The sequence below is a fragment of the Muntiacus reevesi genome, chromosome 12, assembly GCF_963930625.1.
Source record: "Muntiacus reevesi chromosome 12, mMunRee1.1, whole genome shotgun sequence".
Classification (NCBI taxonomy): domain Eukaryota; kingdom Metazoa; phylum Chordata; class Mammalia; order Artiodactyla; family Cervidae; genus Muntiacus; species Muntiacus reevesi.
The window spans coordinates 69,493,725-69,510,739 of NC_089260.1; the positions used below are offsets into that span (position 1 = coordinate 69,493,725).

Sequence of the window (17,015 nt, forward strand, 5' to 3'; positions counted from 1 at the left end):
TTTTTGTTCAGGCAAAATTTTGTTGTTCTCCCATAGTATTTTGTTTATTCTCTATTATCTGTTCTGTTACATTGTCTTATAGTTAATTTTATCTGCCTGTCAGTTTGTTATGGGAAGGACTAAAGAGGTGGTTCTGAGTAAAACTTGGGGTGGGTAGTACTGGTGTATCTGGTTTTCTTTGTTTGTTTTTACAAACTAGAGATATAAAATTTTATTTCACAACCTTATCATAATTCACTTTCTAATAAGACATGCTTTGGGGACATTGTTTAAAATGTGGGGAAGTTACATACTGGGTGTCTTCCAGGCAGGAGCAAAAATGTGGTCACTCCAGGCCAGTGGGTTCCTGAGGTTTTCAGCTAGCATCTTCTATCAACTTAGCATGTTTCTTGGCACATCAATAGGGTATTCAATAGGAAATTGGTCAGTGGGAATGTGATAGGTGCAATCGCATGATGTTTTCAGTTCATTTCTGTCATGGGGTAGAGAGAGGCTTTTATTTTGTTTGTTTCCCTTTAATGGCTTATTATCTTTACCGTATATTTTTTATACTGAACAGCCATCAACTTGATTTGCTTAATGGCCTGCGTTTGTTAATACAACCCATGAATTAAAATACAGTTGATGTTGTGAAATTGTTTTTAGTTGCTTGGACTAAGAATAAGTGCTTTTAGTTCAAAGTAAAAGAGTAGAAATTATTTAGTCGCAAACTAAAAAAAATAAACACAGGAATATAAATATTTGCATCTCAGAAGAATGGCAGCTGATATAGATTGAGAAAGTTGTAGAGGGAGGGAAATTAAACTAGAGCCTGACAGTGTGTACTTTACCTTGGTCAAGTCAAGTAGCTTTTCTTTCTCTTTACTGGTAATATGGTAAGCTCTTGTGATTAATCATTATGCAAACTTTAAAAACTTTGAAAAATAATAAAATCATAGTTTGACCTTTGTGAAATTGATCTTACTTTGACATTCTTCCTAATGAAGAGGAGTCATTTGCTCTGTGGGAACACAGTCGATTCTCATTATCTGCAGGGAATTGTTTCCAGGACCCTCATGGATACCAAAATTTGTAGATGCTCAAGTCTCTTATATAAAATGGCATCGTATTGCATATAACCTACTCACATCCTCCCAAATCATCTCTGGGTTACTTACAGCACCTACCACAATATAAAAGCTATGTAAATAGCAGCTGGAGCATGGCAAATTCAAGTTCTGCACTTTGGAACTTTGGAAATTTTTCTTCCCCAAGTATTTTTGTTCTGCAGTTGGTTGAATTCCTGGATGCAGAACCCAAAGATAGTGCTGGCTGACTGTACGTTTCTTTTAATATTTGCAGAATTGAAACATAAGCATTTTTTCATATTATTTTTGTAATACATTGCATCACAGAAAAGAAACATAATTCGGCATTTAAACCCTAAAGTACTAAGGTAGAGTGTCATGAGATATTCCACATTTGTCATAGGTTTTCTTATATTTTAAATTTTATTCCATCAAAAGATATGTTATTGAATATCAATATAAAATTGAATATTTTCCCATTTTATGTGAGGTCATATAACTGATTAGATTATTAAATTTGATAATCTAACACATTGATGATTTACCTTGTAAATATAGTTAATCTGATTTTCATATTTGTGTGCCTGTGAAAGTAGCTTTGAAAATGTGATACATGTTTTTATTCATTAGTGTAGTTTTAATTAAGTTTTTAATGCTTCACATGTTTTGTGTTTTTCCTTTGGAGGATTGGATAGCTTTAGTCAAAGCAGCTGCTGCAGCTGCAGCCAAGAATAAAACAGGGAACAAACCTCGAACCAGCGCTAACAGCAATAAAGATAAAGAGAAAGATGAGAGAAAATGGTTTAAAGTACCTTCAAAAAAGGAAGAAACTTCAACTTCTATAACCACACCAGAAGTTGAGAAGAAGGAAGATCTGCCTACATCTAGTGAAACTTTTGGTACAAAATATGTTTTTATGTTCACTCCCCATGGCAGTGGTAAACTCACGTAGTGAATAGTCAGATCTTTTGGCTACCTGTAGTTTGAACATACAGTTGAATTACTGGGCTTTTTTCCCTAGCATAATAATGATGGTTAACTTTTTTAACAGCTCTGAAGATTAATGGTCTAATGTGGGTACTTTGACAATGGATACCCTCAGTATTCTTGAATAGAAATTGAGTTATGATTTTGATTTGTAACTTCTTGGTAGTGGGTATTGAGATTCTTTTTGTGTGGGATTTTTTGTTTGTTTTGTTTTCTTTAACTTTTAAAATGCTTTTGCATGTATTTCAATATATAATACAGAAAAAGCTGTAAGTCATTCCTGAAGCACAACTGCCTTTGGTAGTTTTCTTTTTTTCCTAATACATTTGTTGGGAGAAATTTGTGTCTTTTAAAGTTCTGTGTTTAAGTACTAGATTAAAAAAACTTAAGTGCAAAGCCTATCTTAGTGTCTTGCTGCTTAAAATAATTCATGTGTTTTAACTTTGGATTCTAGATAAACTCTCATATATGTATTCTATTAAAAGTAGGACTTCATGTAGAGAACGTTCCAAAGATGGTCTTTCCACAGCCAGAGAGCACATTAACAAACAAGAGGAAAAATAATCAAGGCAACTCATTTCAGGCAAAGAGAGCTCGGCTTAACAAGATTACTGGTAAACTACAATGATTCTTTTTGTGGGGGGAATGGAGGGTTTGATTTTACAGTAGTTTGTTTTTAATAAAGGAAAATACATCTTTTGGTTTAGTGTAGCTGATTAATAAGAAAAACAGTTGCTTTGTTTCTTTAAGGTCATCACCCTTCAGACACCATGGGTTTTTTCTGTTGTGAAATGGAAACAGTATCACCTGTCTTCTGCCTACCTCACAGGGATGTTGTGAGGATGCATGGGTCATATGTTGCAAAATTCCATAGTTTTAAAATCACTTTGGTGGCAGGAGTAGTTCTCTAAAAACTGAATCATCTGCTTTTGTCAGCTTGTGAAGACATAATGTCCAAGGTTCTAAATATTGTACAAACATTGTTATTCTTGACTGGTCTCATTAGGGATGGTTGGAAAGATGAGTACTGACTTAAATTCAGCTCCTGAATCTGTTAATTCTCAATATAAAAATACTTCTATAACTTTTAAAAATTTCTATCCTGACCTTCATGTTGGTCTCTAGAATTTGGGCTTATTTCTCTCTGCTGTGTTGTAGTTTAGGAAGTAGAATGCTAGAATGATGAAAAACACAGGAAATTCCAGCCTGGTTAGTGTTCACAGATGAAGGGACCAGTCATATTTAAGTCCCACACTTCCAAGGCCTAATGATTCTTTAAAAGAGATTGTTAATATATTTAATATTTTTTGTGTGTATTATAAAGGGTAGTGGCTCAGTCGTGTCTGATTCTTTGTGACCCCATGGACTGTAGCTCGCCAGGTTCGTCTATCCATGAAATCCTCCAGACAAGAATACTGGAGTGGATAGCCATTCCCTTCTCCAGGAGATCTTCCCAATCCAGGGGTCAAACTGGGGTCTCCCACATTGTAGGCAGATTCTTTACTGCCAGAGGCACCAGGGAAGCACATATATTATAAAGGGGGTGCTAAAATATTTTAATTAATAACCAGTCACATGCTCTTAATTTTAAGGATAATGATTTTAGTGCCTTTGGCATAATAAAGCTATGTAAATCTTTGTTGACATTCCTTTAAATTTTTGAAAAAGTTGGTTTCATCATCAGATCCAGGAATAAATGTAAATTAAACATTTTGACCATTATCTAAAGAGTGTAAGTAAGCCCACTCATCTAAGTAGTAATAATTGGTTTCAACGGGTGAGAGTATTTAGTCTTTCCGTTTGTTAATACTGTTTTTGTGCCTTTCTCTGATAAAAGATATATTTGGCCCCAGGACAGGAAATATTTCAAATCAATCTACTCATTCCCATTCCACCTTTTCCTTAGAAACTGTTAATGTTGGAGAAAGCCACTGAATGTTATCCTAGTGATTATTATGCTGGCAGCTTGAGACCTCAGTTTTGTCTTAGAATAATGGGATCCAGAGCTCTCTTCTGTGGGATAGTACTTCTCACTGCTGTGACACCCAGGTTGAAACGCCTTATTGGGAGAGCCAAGATCAAGGAAGATGGAAGTGACACTGGCGGCGCATATGCCAGCTTAGCAGCATCATGTTTTCCCCTGAAATCTGGATACCTGTAGTTTCAGTCAGTATACACTTAACATGTGTCTCACTAAGAAATTCAAGCTCACTATTTAAAGAAGTAAAGTAAGAAAGCAGCTTAATTAACAGTGATGCAGTATCTCCGATGGCCTTGAAAAAATAGTAGTGGGGGAATTTTTTCTTCACTTCTTCTTGGGAATCTTAAATCAATAAGTAATAGTTCTGGCAGCAGTAGAAAGGCATACGTTTTACAAGTGTGAAACTGTTCTGATCTTTTCCCTTTATTTACTCAAGTTACATGTTAATTTTTTAATAGTTTTTCATCTCTGAGTCTGTTTCTGATTTCATGTTACAACTGTATCATGCAAAAAGATAATAGATGTTTTAAGATTGTCTCTGATGGTTGAGACACAGACTTGCCTCTGTACAGTAAATTTTGTTTGTAGACCATAAAAGAGAGATGAGAACTAATAGGAAGTAGCAGTTTTGTTTTGGAATAACGGTATATTTTAAATTTATCAGGCTCACTTATATGTGCCTTTTTGTCCCTTTACTGCTGAGAGAAATAGCCTGGTAACACGGCAGCATCTCAGCCTGCTCTGAGTGTTTCCCTACCACACTTTTTAATTTATTTTTTAAGTAGTTCTTACAGGAAATAAGTGAACCAGCTGCCGGATAAGTTTAGTTCATGTATTTATTCACTCTCTTTCTGTTTTTTAACCTTATATACACCCTACAGAGATTCCAAATCTGATTTCTATATAGGGAATGGTATAGGATGGCTTCAAAAATTTTGAATAAGTAGACGTGGAAATTATTGTTGCAGAGTGTATATATTCTTCCAGTATCTTAATTTTCATTATGTCATAAACTTATTGATAATTATATACTTTGTGCGTGCTGATTTAGAAAAAAACAATTTTACAAAGATACTCAGGAGTTTATACTTTGGGACAGAGTTGCAAGAGAACTGCAAGCAATTTGAGTAGATTTTAAAATACATATTGGTAGAGAGTAGAAGAAGAAACATTAGCAGTTGGTGCGTGGCATATGTATAATAGTTCTAGGAGTTTCTGGACCTTAAACCAGTTTAGATATATTTGTACAGTTTAAGGAATGTAAAATATAATTTTAAAATTATTTTAAGAGGTTTGAATTGGCCAGTAATGTTATTGATAAGAATATTCAGGATGTTTGGTTCTTAATCTCAACAAGAACATTGTATTTTGGAATCCCTGACTGAAAAGCAGAGCGTGAATTTAACTGCTTTGCTCTTTCTTTCCTCCCCGTTATCATTCCAAGATACTTTGGCCTCTGTTATGTTTGTTCCTATTGGCAGTGAGAGACCACTTTATGTTTTATAGCTAAAGTAGAATATTGAGAAAGTATCACTTTTTGTAGATGGGACTCATAAAAATCTGTATTCTACTTCTACCTGATAATAAATAATTTCTTGAAACTGCATAATGCATTCTGTTAAGGTATTTACTCTATAGGTATCTTATTTGGATGATGACGTGTTAGTAATATATTGATAATTAATACATATTTGGAAATAACTAAAAATCAATTCTGTCTTTTATTTCCCTCCAATTCTTGTCACTTTGGAAGGTTATTGAATTTCTCCCCAGAATGTTAGTTGGTCATGATGATAGATTTTAGACCGCTTCTTAAGGCAACAGTATTCAGCGTCCTCCTCAAGGGCATTTAAAGGTTTCTTGTCCCTTGTTTATATTTGTTAACTCTTGTATAAGATGGTTTGCATGTAAAGTATGAAAACCTTTTTATTGATCATATTTGAAGCTTTTCAATTAACTGGCTACCAAGTATTACATCTTCTAACCTAATTTAAAGTTTTTATTAAATGCCCCATTGCTTTTATAAGAACATTACAAACCTTTATTTTACTTTCACAAACCATTAAGTGATAATTGCTTTTAATTATTTGGGTCTGTAATATCCAAATGTAAATTCACATAGTATGGCTAAATAATTTTGTTTCTGTTAAACTTCTAGTACTTTAGTTTTAATTTTAGTTTGTGATCTATTTTATCTATTACGTGATTTGAAAGTATTTCCACCACCTTTATGAAGGGAAACAAAAAAAAAGCATAGTCAGTAGATTGAATAGCAAATATTTGTTCTCTTTGAATACCCATAGAAGTAGGGCCTCTACTCATTTTCCTACAAAAGAAGAAGCTAATTTTCCTAATTATTTTTCATTTTACTTTCAGTAGTATTTTAGCTAGAGAAGAAATACCTAGTAAATGCAGTTTTGTTAAATAAATTCTCTGCTTACATCTTTTTTAGTCATCTAAAAATGTGTTCAGAAGTTACTTTACTACAGCTAGAATTGAATTTATGATATATAAGCTATTTTTATGAAATTACTTATACATTGAGTCCTTCATTTGAATATACACTTAAAACTGTATGGGACTTGAACAATATGGATTATGTCAAAGTGCACCAATAGCAGTTTTAATACCAGTCATTGCTATATCAAAATAATTGTTTTATACTCAGTGTTTCCTATTTTGAATTACAATTCTGAGTGATAGATATTCAGCTTCATTATCTAACAATAGAAAGGTGCTTTTTGCCTGATTGAACACTTGATTCTAGTATTATCTTGAGAATGCAATTTTAATATTTGAATTTCTACCTACATTACTTAATATCTTAGAGATTGTTACCTGAAAGAATCAAGGTGCGTTGGCACAGGGATAACTCAAAGTTATGTGGCATTTTGGGGCCCTTTTTTTCTCCTATTAAAAATGCTGTAGATAGCTTTAGTACTACAAGTGGTATAATTGCTGAAGTAAATTTACTATTAAGTTGTTGATTGTTAAACATGCTTCCTTTGAAGCCAGAGTTTTGTGTGCCTGACTTTTGAAGTGACACAGAAATGGTTTTGGGTGACCTTTTATGTGTGTGGTGGCCATAAGAAGAAATAAACGTGCACAAGGGTTATGTTAATACCTTTGCCTCCATTGAGGGCACCTATCTGGTGCTTACCAAAGACTCTTGACTGAGTAAATGCCTTTAATTTCTAAATTAAAGCTGAGTTTTAATGTCTCTTAAAGTTAACTATACTCTGGATAAAATATTCTGTTTTCTAAAATTGAAAATTAAAGGTGTACATGGGAAAAAACTGGAACTCCCAGTTTATTTCATCAATTGTATAATGAGGCTATCATATGAAGTCCAAACATAGGAAGTATCTATACTCTTTTCCATTATCATAAAAGGAATCCCTCCATGTTCTCACCACTTTTGTAAATGATTGGCTACAACTGGGTATAGAAACACACTTGTGAAGCTTAGGTTAAAGAATCCAAGTGAAATAAAAAAATTGGGAGTATTTTTTTAGCTAATAATATAACAACAACAATCATTTTATATTCTAGATGTCTGAAAGGATTTCTTATATCTTCATATTAATTACGTATCTAATTTCAGTTGTATGGACAAAGCCTAAGGTATTAATGAACTAAGCAGTCTTAAATTTTTAGATATTAATCCATAGAAATTTAAATTTGTACAGAATAAATGTGTATGGGTGTGATTTTTGTTTTTAAAGGATATTTTAAGGTAATTTTTTTTTATTTTGAAGACTGTTACGTTAGCTACACTCAAGTTTTAATTTAGCCCTTTGAGTTGTTATTAAGGATGTTTGTATATTTGACAAGTAACCGTCTGAGAGTGTACTTCCTATTAAAAAAGTATAGGGGATTCAGCTGCTAAAGTTTTGGAGAATTAGTGTGAAAGCCAATATCTTTTCTAATAAGCAATTTCTGTACGATTTTTCTCAAGGTTTGTTGGCATCCAAAGCTGTTGGGGTGGATGGTGCTGAAAAAAAGGAAGACTACAATGAAACGGCTCCAATGCTGGAGCAGGTATGAAACGGTAGCATTTGATTGTTTTCAAGGTTCCCCGCTGGAATTATCACGGAGCTGTAGTATCCACATAACTGAAATCACCCTTGTGATCAGATATGGGGATAGGAAAATAATGGGTGATACATTTTTAGCTCTGCCTTCTTCAAGGTATGCAGATAAACTACAGACTTAATTAGTGTTTATTTTCAGTAGGCTGGCGTTAAAGCCTTTGTCTCCCAATGGTGGAAAGCCAGGAGACGGGCCTCCCAGCTGGATACAGGCTTCCAGCTGGATCAGCTTTGACTAGCTTACTAAAAGACCCTTACACAAATACTTTTCATTTGTGAGTTAAAACAGGGTTTTTTGACATCTTATAAAGCTTCTTTTGTAAGAAGTTTCTTTTATATTGTAACAATTGGTGTTGTTAGACTGACTATGTGTTTTATGAATTGATCAATGAGCCATACATTTTTGCTAGGATGTATATTTTAATAACTACAAAAAAAATTTAAAAAGCTATTAAGGGTCTGTCTTTAAACCACCTAATAGAGGAATTTGAAAATGAAGGTTGCAGTTGCTAGATTTTGCCTTGGCTACCTTCAGATTCCCACAATACCTGTATATAATGGACTGTGCATGCTTTTCCATTCTCTAAGGGCTTACCTTTTTGGGCACTGTAAGACTATAAGAACACAGTAATAGCCATAACTGGATTTCCTTGGTTCTCCTGTTTTAAAATCTGAGCCTTAATGTAGTTTTACTATATCCTTTTTGTATTATTTTAATTTTCTTTATTAGTAGCCTAATAAAGAAGACTTTAAAATGAATTCCTTTTGCTCTTCTCTATATGCGTTTTAAAAAACAGTCCAAATTTAATTGATATTGTATTGAGTTTTTCAGGGTTATTTTAGGCCTGATTTGATAATAGTGCATTGTTTTGGTGCCTCCATTAATGTTGTATTAAATCAATGATCTTTTAAATTGATTAATATGTCAGTGAATCATGCCTTCTGATTTTCTGTGGTCATCAAACGGTTAAGTCTGCCGTTATTGTCAGTATATCAACCAAATTTTAAATGACTTTTTTTTACTGTGTATTATAATCAGCGTCCCAGATATAATATTTTGTATCACCACTGTTTATGGTATTCTCAGAATGCAATAAGTCAGGGACTTGGGTAATAAAATGTTTCTGGAAAATTCATTACAATGTCAATCTTTCATTATGCACAATCCTTCTGAGATGAATGTGATTATGAAAATTATTTATTATGTGTGGAAGTTAGTGTAGAGGGCAGTGCCCTTTTCAGAGACAAGTATAGAAAACAACATTTTGAAACTGAGCTTAAAAAGGAGAAAAATTGAGTAACTCGGCTGTTTTTATTCACATAATTAAGAAAACTTTGAGAGTCCTTGCCAGTTTTGTAACAAAGAGACCAGTGATTAATAATGAAAATTTTGTAAATTATTTTAGATTTTTAAGGAACATAATAATACTGTTGCCCCCTTTTATGTCATTCAGATTGATTTCTATGTGAACTGTTTTGTAACCAAACTCTTAATTCTTATACTGTTTGCCCTGCTTCAGAGTTAAAAAGCCGAGTTATAAAATTCTTAATTACATCTCAGTTGGTATGACTTGAAGAAGAGGTATTGTCACTAACCTATGTTGCCCTAACAAGTAAAATAATTTCACTCACGGCGTAGATTTATAACAGGCCTAAGGCCAAAACTTACTGTGCTAAGGAATTTATTTATTTACTTTAAGAAAGTTCAAACTCTGTGGTCTTGAACCCCAGTTCTCAGATTATTAATTATAGATTACTTAATTGTATTAGGGAATTGTTATGTTATATTTTACTTTTGGATAAAACCTGCATTAGATGCATAATTCAGTAAATTTTAAAGAATGTTAATTTGTCCTTGTTTAGAAGTTAAGCACCTTATCAAGATATTAATTTAAGTATTAAAATCTTGTTTTATAACTTTGTAACTTGAGAGTAATGGATGCTGTAGTGATGTCTCACATATGTGAAGATGAACAATAAAATTGTTTATTTACAAGTAATGGCTCTAATTACTTTTCTGGCAACACTTTATGATAAGTTTAGGAATCCTTTCTATATATGGAGTTTTTTTTTTTTGAAGTGATGAATCTGCACTTATACACGTGTGTAGTGAGTAAATTCAAGAATAGAAATGATGACAGTTGAGTAAATGAGATGCTTGACACCCACCCTTTAATGTGGTATGTCCAACATGCCATCTGTAGCACAGTCAAAGGTGCCCTGCTTAATACCAGATATTCACTGTTTTTCTACCAAAAATGAACGCCTTGGATTTTCAGGGAACAGAAAGCTATTTGGTCCCCAGACAGTGACCTTTCATATTCCAGAGAACTGCAGCCTGCAGACCTGTTGGTCATTCCTCACAAAAGATAGGGAAGTAAAAAAGTTTCCTTGGGGACCAGCATATTGTTCATAGAGCTAACAGTTTGATTCTGTATAGAGGCCTATCTTAGTATAGGGTTTTTTTTTTTTAAGTGTATCTCATACTTTGCTCTCAGATACATATGTCAAAAAGAGATACAGTATAGGCATTCCAACACTGTAGAGTGCAAGTCCATCCAATGTGGCTGTTCTCTGTAGTCTTTGGACACATTCACGTGTAATTTTACAAATGTAGGACATTTTACTGCCAAATGAATTAAGGTATTCTTTATGAAAGAACTGACAAAGTTCTAATTTTTTTTTAAAAGTATCAGTTGGCAGGAAGAAGGTAAAAATTCTCATCTAAGAATGCGACGTATTTTGTTTTTAAATCCAATGTTTTTAACTTACACTTGGTTTTACTCCTTGTTTTTTTTTTTTCTGTTGTTGCTTGTTTTGTATTGTTTTTTAGTCTTTTAACTCTGTATTGCTGGTGGCTTCGATTTCATGATGCATTATGCTTATGAAACTCTAGCTTTCAGCACTAAAATGAGTTAAAGATAATGTTTCGTTAATTTGGTCATTGTTTTCCTGTTGAGATCTTTCTTTAAAGGGAAATTGTCTACTTAAACCTCTGCAGTGAACTCAAAGACATTTTTTTTTTTAAATCTGAAAACCAGAAGCTTATATGTATTCCTTTAATGCTCTAAAACAGAAATTTGTTTATTTACCTAATTATTATTGTCATTGGTAATTATGATTTCCAAAGAGGTATGTTTTAACTTAATACCAAACATATTTGTCCAGTAAGGTAACATTTTATATTCTGAGAATATTATAAATAATGCATTTTTAAAAAAACCCCAGTTTAGACAGGTCGACAGCATCCCTTTAAAGACAGCCTATTCAACTTTTAGTTAATAATTTGTGGGGTTCTTTTTGGTTTTTCATTTGTAATAGAAATGTTATATGTTGCTTAACAATGTTTTTGGATACTAAAGTTGCTTAACAATCAAAAATAGAAAACAAGAACAAAAATGAAGAAACCAAAATAAAAATATCAATTTTTTATTATTTATTCAGGCGATTTCACCTAAACCTCAAAGTCAGAAAAAAAATGAAGCTGACATTAGCAGTTCTGCCAACACTCAGAAACCTGCACTGTTATCCTCAACTTTGTCTTCAGGGAAGGCTCGCAGCAAGAAATGCAAACATGAATCTGGAGATTCTTCTGGGTGTATAAAACCCCCTAAATCACCACTTTCCCCAGAATTAATACAAGTCGAGGATTTGACGCTTGTATCTCAGCTTTCTTCTTCAATGATAAATAAAACTAGTGAGCACAGATTTTTAAAAAATAGTTACTTATCCTATAAGATACATTAAAAACAGTTTGGTTGTAGTTATATTGTATTTTTATGAAATTGCATTTTAAAAATTCAAACTTAAGTGAATATGACAGGGAAGGCTTGAAACTCTCAGGGGCAAAATCCATATACATTTCTGACTGATGTATTGTACAGAGGGACAGTGACTATACTGCTGGTTAAGAAACCTCAGCATTTAGTAACCATAATTCCACTGTAGTTTGACTCTCCTCAACTAATGATCCAAGCACAGTTAGAGGCCTGATTCATTACAAAAAAAAAAAAGCTATTATGGGATACAGAAAGACCCATGGTGGATATGTGGATATTTTCCTGAACTCCTAAGACTGTTCTTATGGATCACCTTAGTCATTGTCCCCAGTTGTCTATACCCCACCCCCAGTACATTTTATTTAGTTCTTCTAGGATTTAGAGTGCAGACTTCAGATTAATTTTACTAATGAAAGAAGAAAACTGCTTCCTTGATCTTATTTTTAAAGATTTTACTGTTTCAGTACCACCAATCTTTGAAGCATTTACTTAGTCTTTTTAACATAACCTTTCAACATGGGTTTGGATATATTTAAGACAAGATTGGTGTTGATCCTATGTTTATCATATTTTAGTATTCTTAGTTAGAGACAATGAAAAATAATTACCTAAATTCACTGGGTAAAAGATAATTTTGCTGTTTATAACAGCAAATGAATTAGTAACCTGATTATTAAATGAATATGACAGTTTTCCTTATGAACTCCTCCATATCATATCTTCTACAGCAATTAAAAATGGTGGCATTGAGAAGACTTCTATCAGTCAAATATATTAAATTTCTCTTCCATTCAGTTACTGTATTTTTTTGCTCAACTGTATTTTTCATTTTTCGATTAGGTTTTGGCACTTTTTTGTTTTGATTTGGTTCTGTTTAATAAATGACTTGAAAGGATGGGAACAGAAAAACTCAGTTGTTTCATCCTAAGCTTCACTTCTTTATGGCATTTATCATTAAATAATGTCATTAGTAGTCACTAAAATGTCAGATGACATTGATATGTATTTTATTTTGAATTGTTTTATATTTTAGTATTATAACCACAGTGTCACGGCAGTTGAATTTTATCCTTTTTTTTTCTTTCAGTTATCACCATGTCTTTTTTATTTTGATTTTTGTAAAAGTACTTTTAAATACCCAACTTTTTTAGACCTCGCCTATTTTCTCGTTCTAAATTAACATAAATATACTGGCTTGTGTAGTCCTGCCTGTTCTAAATAATCAAAAATGTTTATGTGCTATGTAGAAAGAAAATGAAAGGTTAAAAAGAATTTCTAAGCTTTTGTGTGATATATAGCTAGAAGATTCTTAAGTGACTCAGTGAGTTTTTCCAAATAAAAAACATATGAGGGCAAGAACTGTCATATTTTTTAAAAATTATCATTTTTTGCCCATAGTGAGTACTTAAAGTTATTTGTGTTCAATTTATTTTTTTTTAATGAATCAGGCCCAAACATATGTTTACAAAAATCCATTTGGGGGAATGAGGGTGGGATAAAATTATTTGCATTATTTTTACTTTAGCAAGTAAAGCACTAACTCTACAATGCATGTCAGATTTTTGTTACCTATGCCCCTGTCTTTTTTTTTCTTAGAGATTCTAGATTTGTAATATAGCAAAAGGAATATATATATATATATATATATATATATTTTTTTTTTTTTTTAAGAAATCTTTGGCTGTACAGAGATAATTTTTCCTAAGGAAGAATGGCAACTAACAACGATCTGCAATTAGAGAATAAACTGTAGTCTTTTCCATGGGAAACTACCTGAGATGAATGTTCCATGTTATTTTCTTTTGGTTCTAGTAGGCTTTAGATTTTAAAAGTTTTGATTAACCCTTGTGAATGAGGGCAGCTTTTGCCTTTGATTCCTTTTGGAACATGTGCTGTTCCTTGTGGATACCTTAACAACCTCAGAGGGCAGAATTTGAATCATTTTTCCCGTTTTTTTCTCCTTAAATATGATAAGATGATCCTGGCATGTATCTGCTTCGTGAACATTGAAGATCTTTTTCTAGGTCCTCCACAGCCTGTGAATCCCCCTAGACCTTTCAAGCATAGTGAGCGGAGAAGAAGATCGCAACGTTTAGCCACCTTGCCCATGCCTGATGATTCTGTAGAAAAGGTTTCTCCTCCCTCTCCAGCCACTGATGGGAAAGTATTCTCCATCAGTTCTCAAAATCAGCAAGAGTCTTCAGGACCAGAGGGTAATGTATATTGATTTCCTATAGAACCAAACGTAAAAGAAGACAAAGAAAACGCTTAAGAGATAAAGATTATTAAAATATTAAGAGATTTCTGCTTTTTTCCTTCTTAAGATCTCTGGACTTTGTAGATAAGCACTTCATTTGATTCTACAAATGTTCGTTCAGTGCCGCCTTTGTTGATTTCCAGGCACTGTTTAATTTATGTAGCATTTTAATCCACATTGATATTAACTGAGACAGTGTACCTGTGTTAACATATTGCGTTCTTTATTCTGTGTAGTACCTGATGTTGCACATTTGTCACTGGGACCCTGTCTCCCTCTTGACTTAAGTCGTGGTTCGGAAGTCACAACACCGCTAGCCCCAGATCCCTCTTACCATAATGAATGCCTCAGAGCAGAAAAGGAAGATACACAGATGCTTACAAATCTTTCTTCCAAAGCAGTGACTGATGTAAGAGGAGCTCCAGCAGCCTCAGGTAAAGGAGATTCATTTTTACAAAATTAGCAAGGCTTGCATTTATATGGTAAAACCAGTTTGATGTATAAATTACATTTTTTAATATGTTGTTCCTCTTCATAAATAGCTTTTATGTAACAGCTGTGGAGGATGGGGTTTAAAGTCATTTTGTGCGACCATTTTCTACCATTTTTCCTGGACATCATTGTTATTTTGTCACTTTACTTGCTTCTCCCTACTTTTTTCTTATATCCCGTTTCTACTAAGTAGGAATTACTAGAGTTAAATACAATCACAGAAGTTCTTGGTTTTGAAGCCAGAAAATACTTAACAGGATCAGTACTTTATAGGTTTAAAAATTTTAATAGAATTTAAGAAGCACTTGGCTTAAGTTAACTGTATGTTGTTAAGTCGCTAAGTTGTGTCCAACTCTTTATGACTCCCTGGACTGGACCACTCCAGGCTTCCCTGTCCTTCTCCATCTCCCGGAGTTTGCTGGAACTCCTGTCCATTGAGTCGGTGATAACCATCTAACCATCTCATCCTCTGTCACCTCCTCCTCCTGCCCTCAATCTTTCCCAGCATTGAGGTCTTTTCCAGTGATTGTAACAGAACTTAATGTTTAAGAAACACTTAGCGTAAGTTAACGATATACCTTTATCTTAAATATAGTCCCATATTTTGGAGCAGAATCTCCCACATTTAACCATAATTGATTATAATGTTATTTTGGGAGTTTCATGTGTAAAACCAACCATTCTCTATAAGACATTTTTTGATTATTTTATAATACTTGTTGTAATTATTTGAAACCTTTTTGAGGTATTTTATCAAGTTGGTATTTTAATGTAACAATATTAATTTGTATTTCCATTATATGTTTACATCGTTTTATTTGGAATTTTATAAGATTTTAACCTCAAGCATAGAGTATGTGCAATTAAAAAATAAAGGCAAATACTAACACCTTTCCAGTAAGTTACTAATTCAGAATTAGATGGATGAAGGAGATCTGTACTGAGTCAGTTCTGAAATGGGAAAAAAACATAAAACTGTTTTTGATTTGCAGCCAAAGAGCATTGGGGATAATTGATTTTAATAGCTTCTTCCCTGAAGTCATTTTATCAAATCCTTGGGTGAAGTATGAAATAGAGCTTGCTCTTTTTTGGTGGCTGTTGGTGGATATTAAAATAAAACGATTGAAGTAACTTAAGAAACATGCTTTTTACATTACTGCCCTTACCTTCTTGTTCCTTCTTTCAAAGTAAAAATGTAACCAATAGCAAGTATACAGTGTTCTACAAGTCCATTAATCAAAAAAGATTGAAGTTATTTTATATGTGATAGTGTTTCCATATCTTGATTTAAAAAAAAAAAAAATCAGTGCCCAAATTTGAAGATTTGTAGACTTTGAAGCATTTCTTGTCATTTCCCAAATCTTATCCATTGTCTTTGGACACTTTCTAAGAGCCCGTTCTATCTGTGGATAATTGATTTTTCTTTCCCCTGTTTTCACAAGATTTTTGAATTACCCTTAACCTTTGAGATACTTTTCCTCAAAAAGTGAAGTTCTTAAGAGTGCCTTGATAATACGGAATTTGTTGCTGTACTGAATATATAAAAATATGTTGAAGTTAAAATATATATTCATTGGGGAGATTATTTATAGTTGTGCATTTGAAAATATTTGTATTTTCTTTTATATATGTATTTTTTTCTAATAGTAACAAGGCTGAAAGATAGACCAGTGTAAATGGTGTATGTTATAGTCAAGTTATGCTTACTGGATGATGTATCCTAAAATGTCAAAGTAGTGATTGTGCATGGAAATTCATGATTCCAATGATTTTGTGTCTAATCACAGTACTAGCCTAGTGTTGTTGTTGTTGTTTCCAGAATTTCTAGCATATTTGTGGAGATGTAGTTAATTATCATTGAGGTGTGGTTCTTGTTTCTTGTAATGGTTAAGATGCACTGGGGTAGAGGGAAGGCATGCTTTTTTTTTCTCATTTAAGTATTAGAAATAACTATTTGAGAAAGTCCAAATAGCAAGGTAGTTTTTTGGGAAAGTGAAAAGTAGAGGAGTTTGGTTTTATAATGTGATGAATTTGTAAGTTCGTTGAAGAGTGAGGACCCTTTTAAGTATGGTGATGACTGGCAACTTGAATTGCTTAAATCAAGGAAATGCGTGGTTAATTTAAATGTTAATTAACTGAAAGTCTTGTTTATTAGGGTTGAACACAGTCACAACATATTTGAATGTGGGGTTGGGAGGGATTATTTCTCTTAACCTCTTTTAATTTTTTATTTTTTAAGGGAAGTAATAGAATTCAAGTCGTGTTCTAATTGGACACCTTTTGATTAAAACTTTGTGAACCTGTCTGACTTGCATGGAAATTCTCAGTGGTCTGCGTGCTTTTTTTCTCTTAACATTTTTG

The 17,015-nt window shown here is 33.0% G+C and overlaps 1 protein-coding gene across 12 annotated transcripts in view; it reads left to right on the plus strand.

The window, feature by feature from the left end:
* Positions 1-17,015, plus strand: part of PHF20L1 (PHD finger protein 20 like 1) — a 75,563-nt gene that overhangs the window by 25,246 nt on the left and 33,302 nt on the right. For 8 of the 12 annotated variants that reach the window (XM_065903354.1, XM_065903352.1, XM_065903362.1 and 5 more), the window contains 6 exons: positions 1,753-1,966; positions 2,540-2,668; positions 7,994-8,076; positions 11,571-11,823; positions 13,930-14,118; positions 14,399-14,596. In XM_065903354.1, the coding sequence (XP_065759426.1) occupies positions 1,753-1,966; positions 2,540-2,668; positions 7,994-8,076; positions 11,571-11,823; positions 13,930-14,118; positions 14,399-14,596 (1,066 nt within the window). Of the gene's footprint in view, positions 1-1,752; positions 1,967-2,539; positions 2,669-7,993; positions 8,083-11,570; positions 11,824-13,929; positions 14,119-14,398; positions 14,597-17,015 lie in introns of those variants that run through there. The other 4 variants (XM_065903357.1, XM_065903358.1, XM_065903361.1 and 1 more) reach the window with 2 other exon arrangements.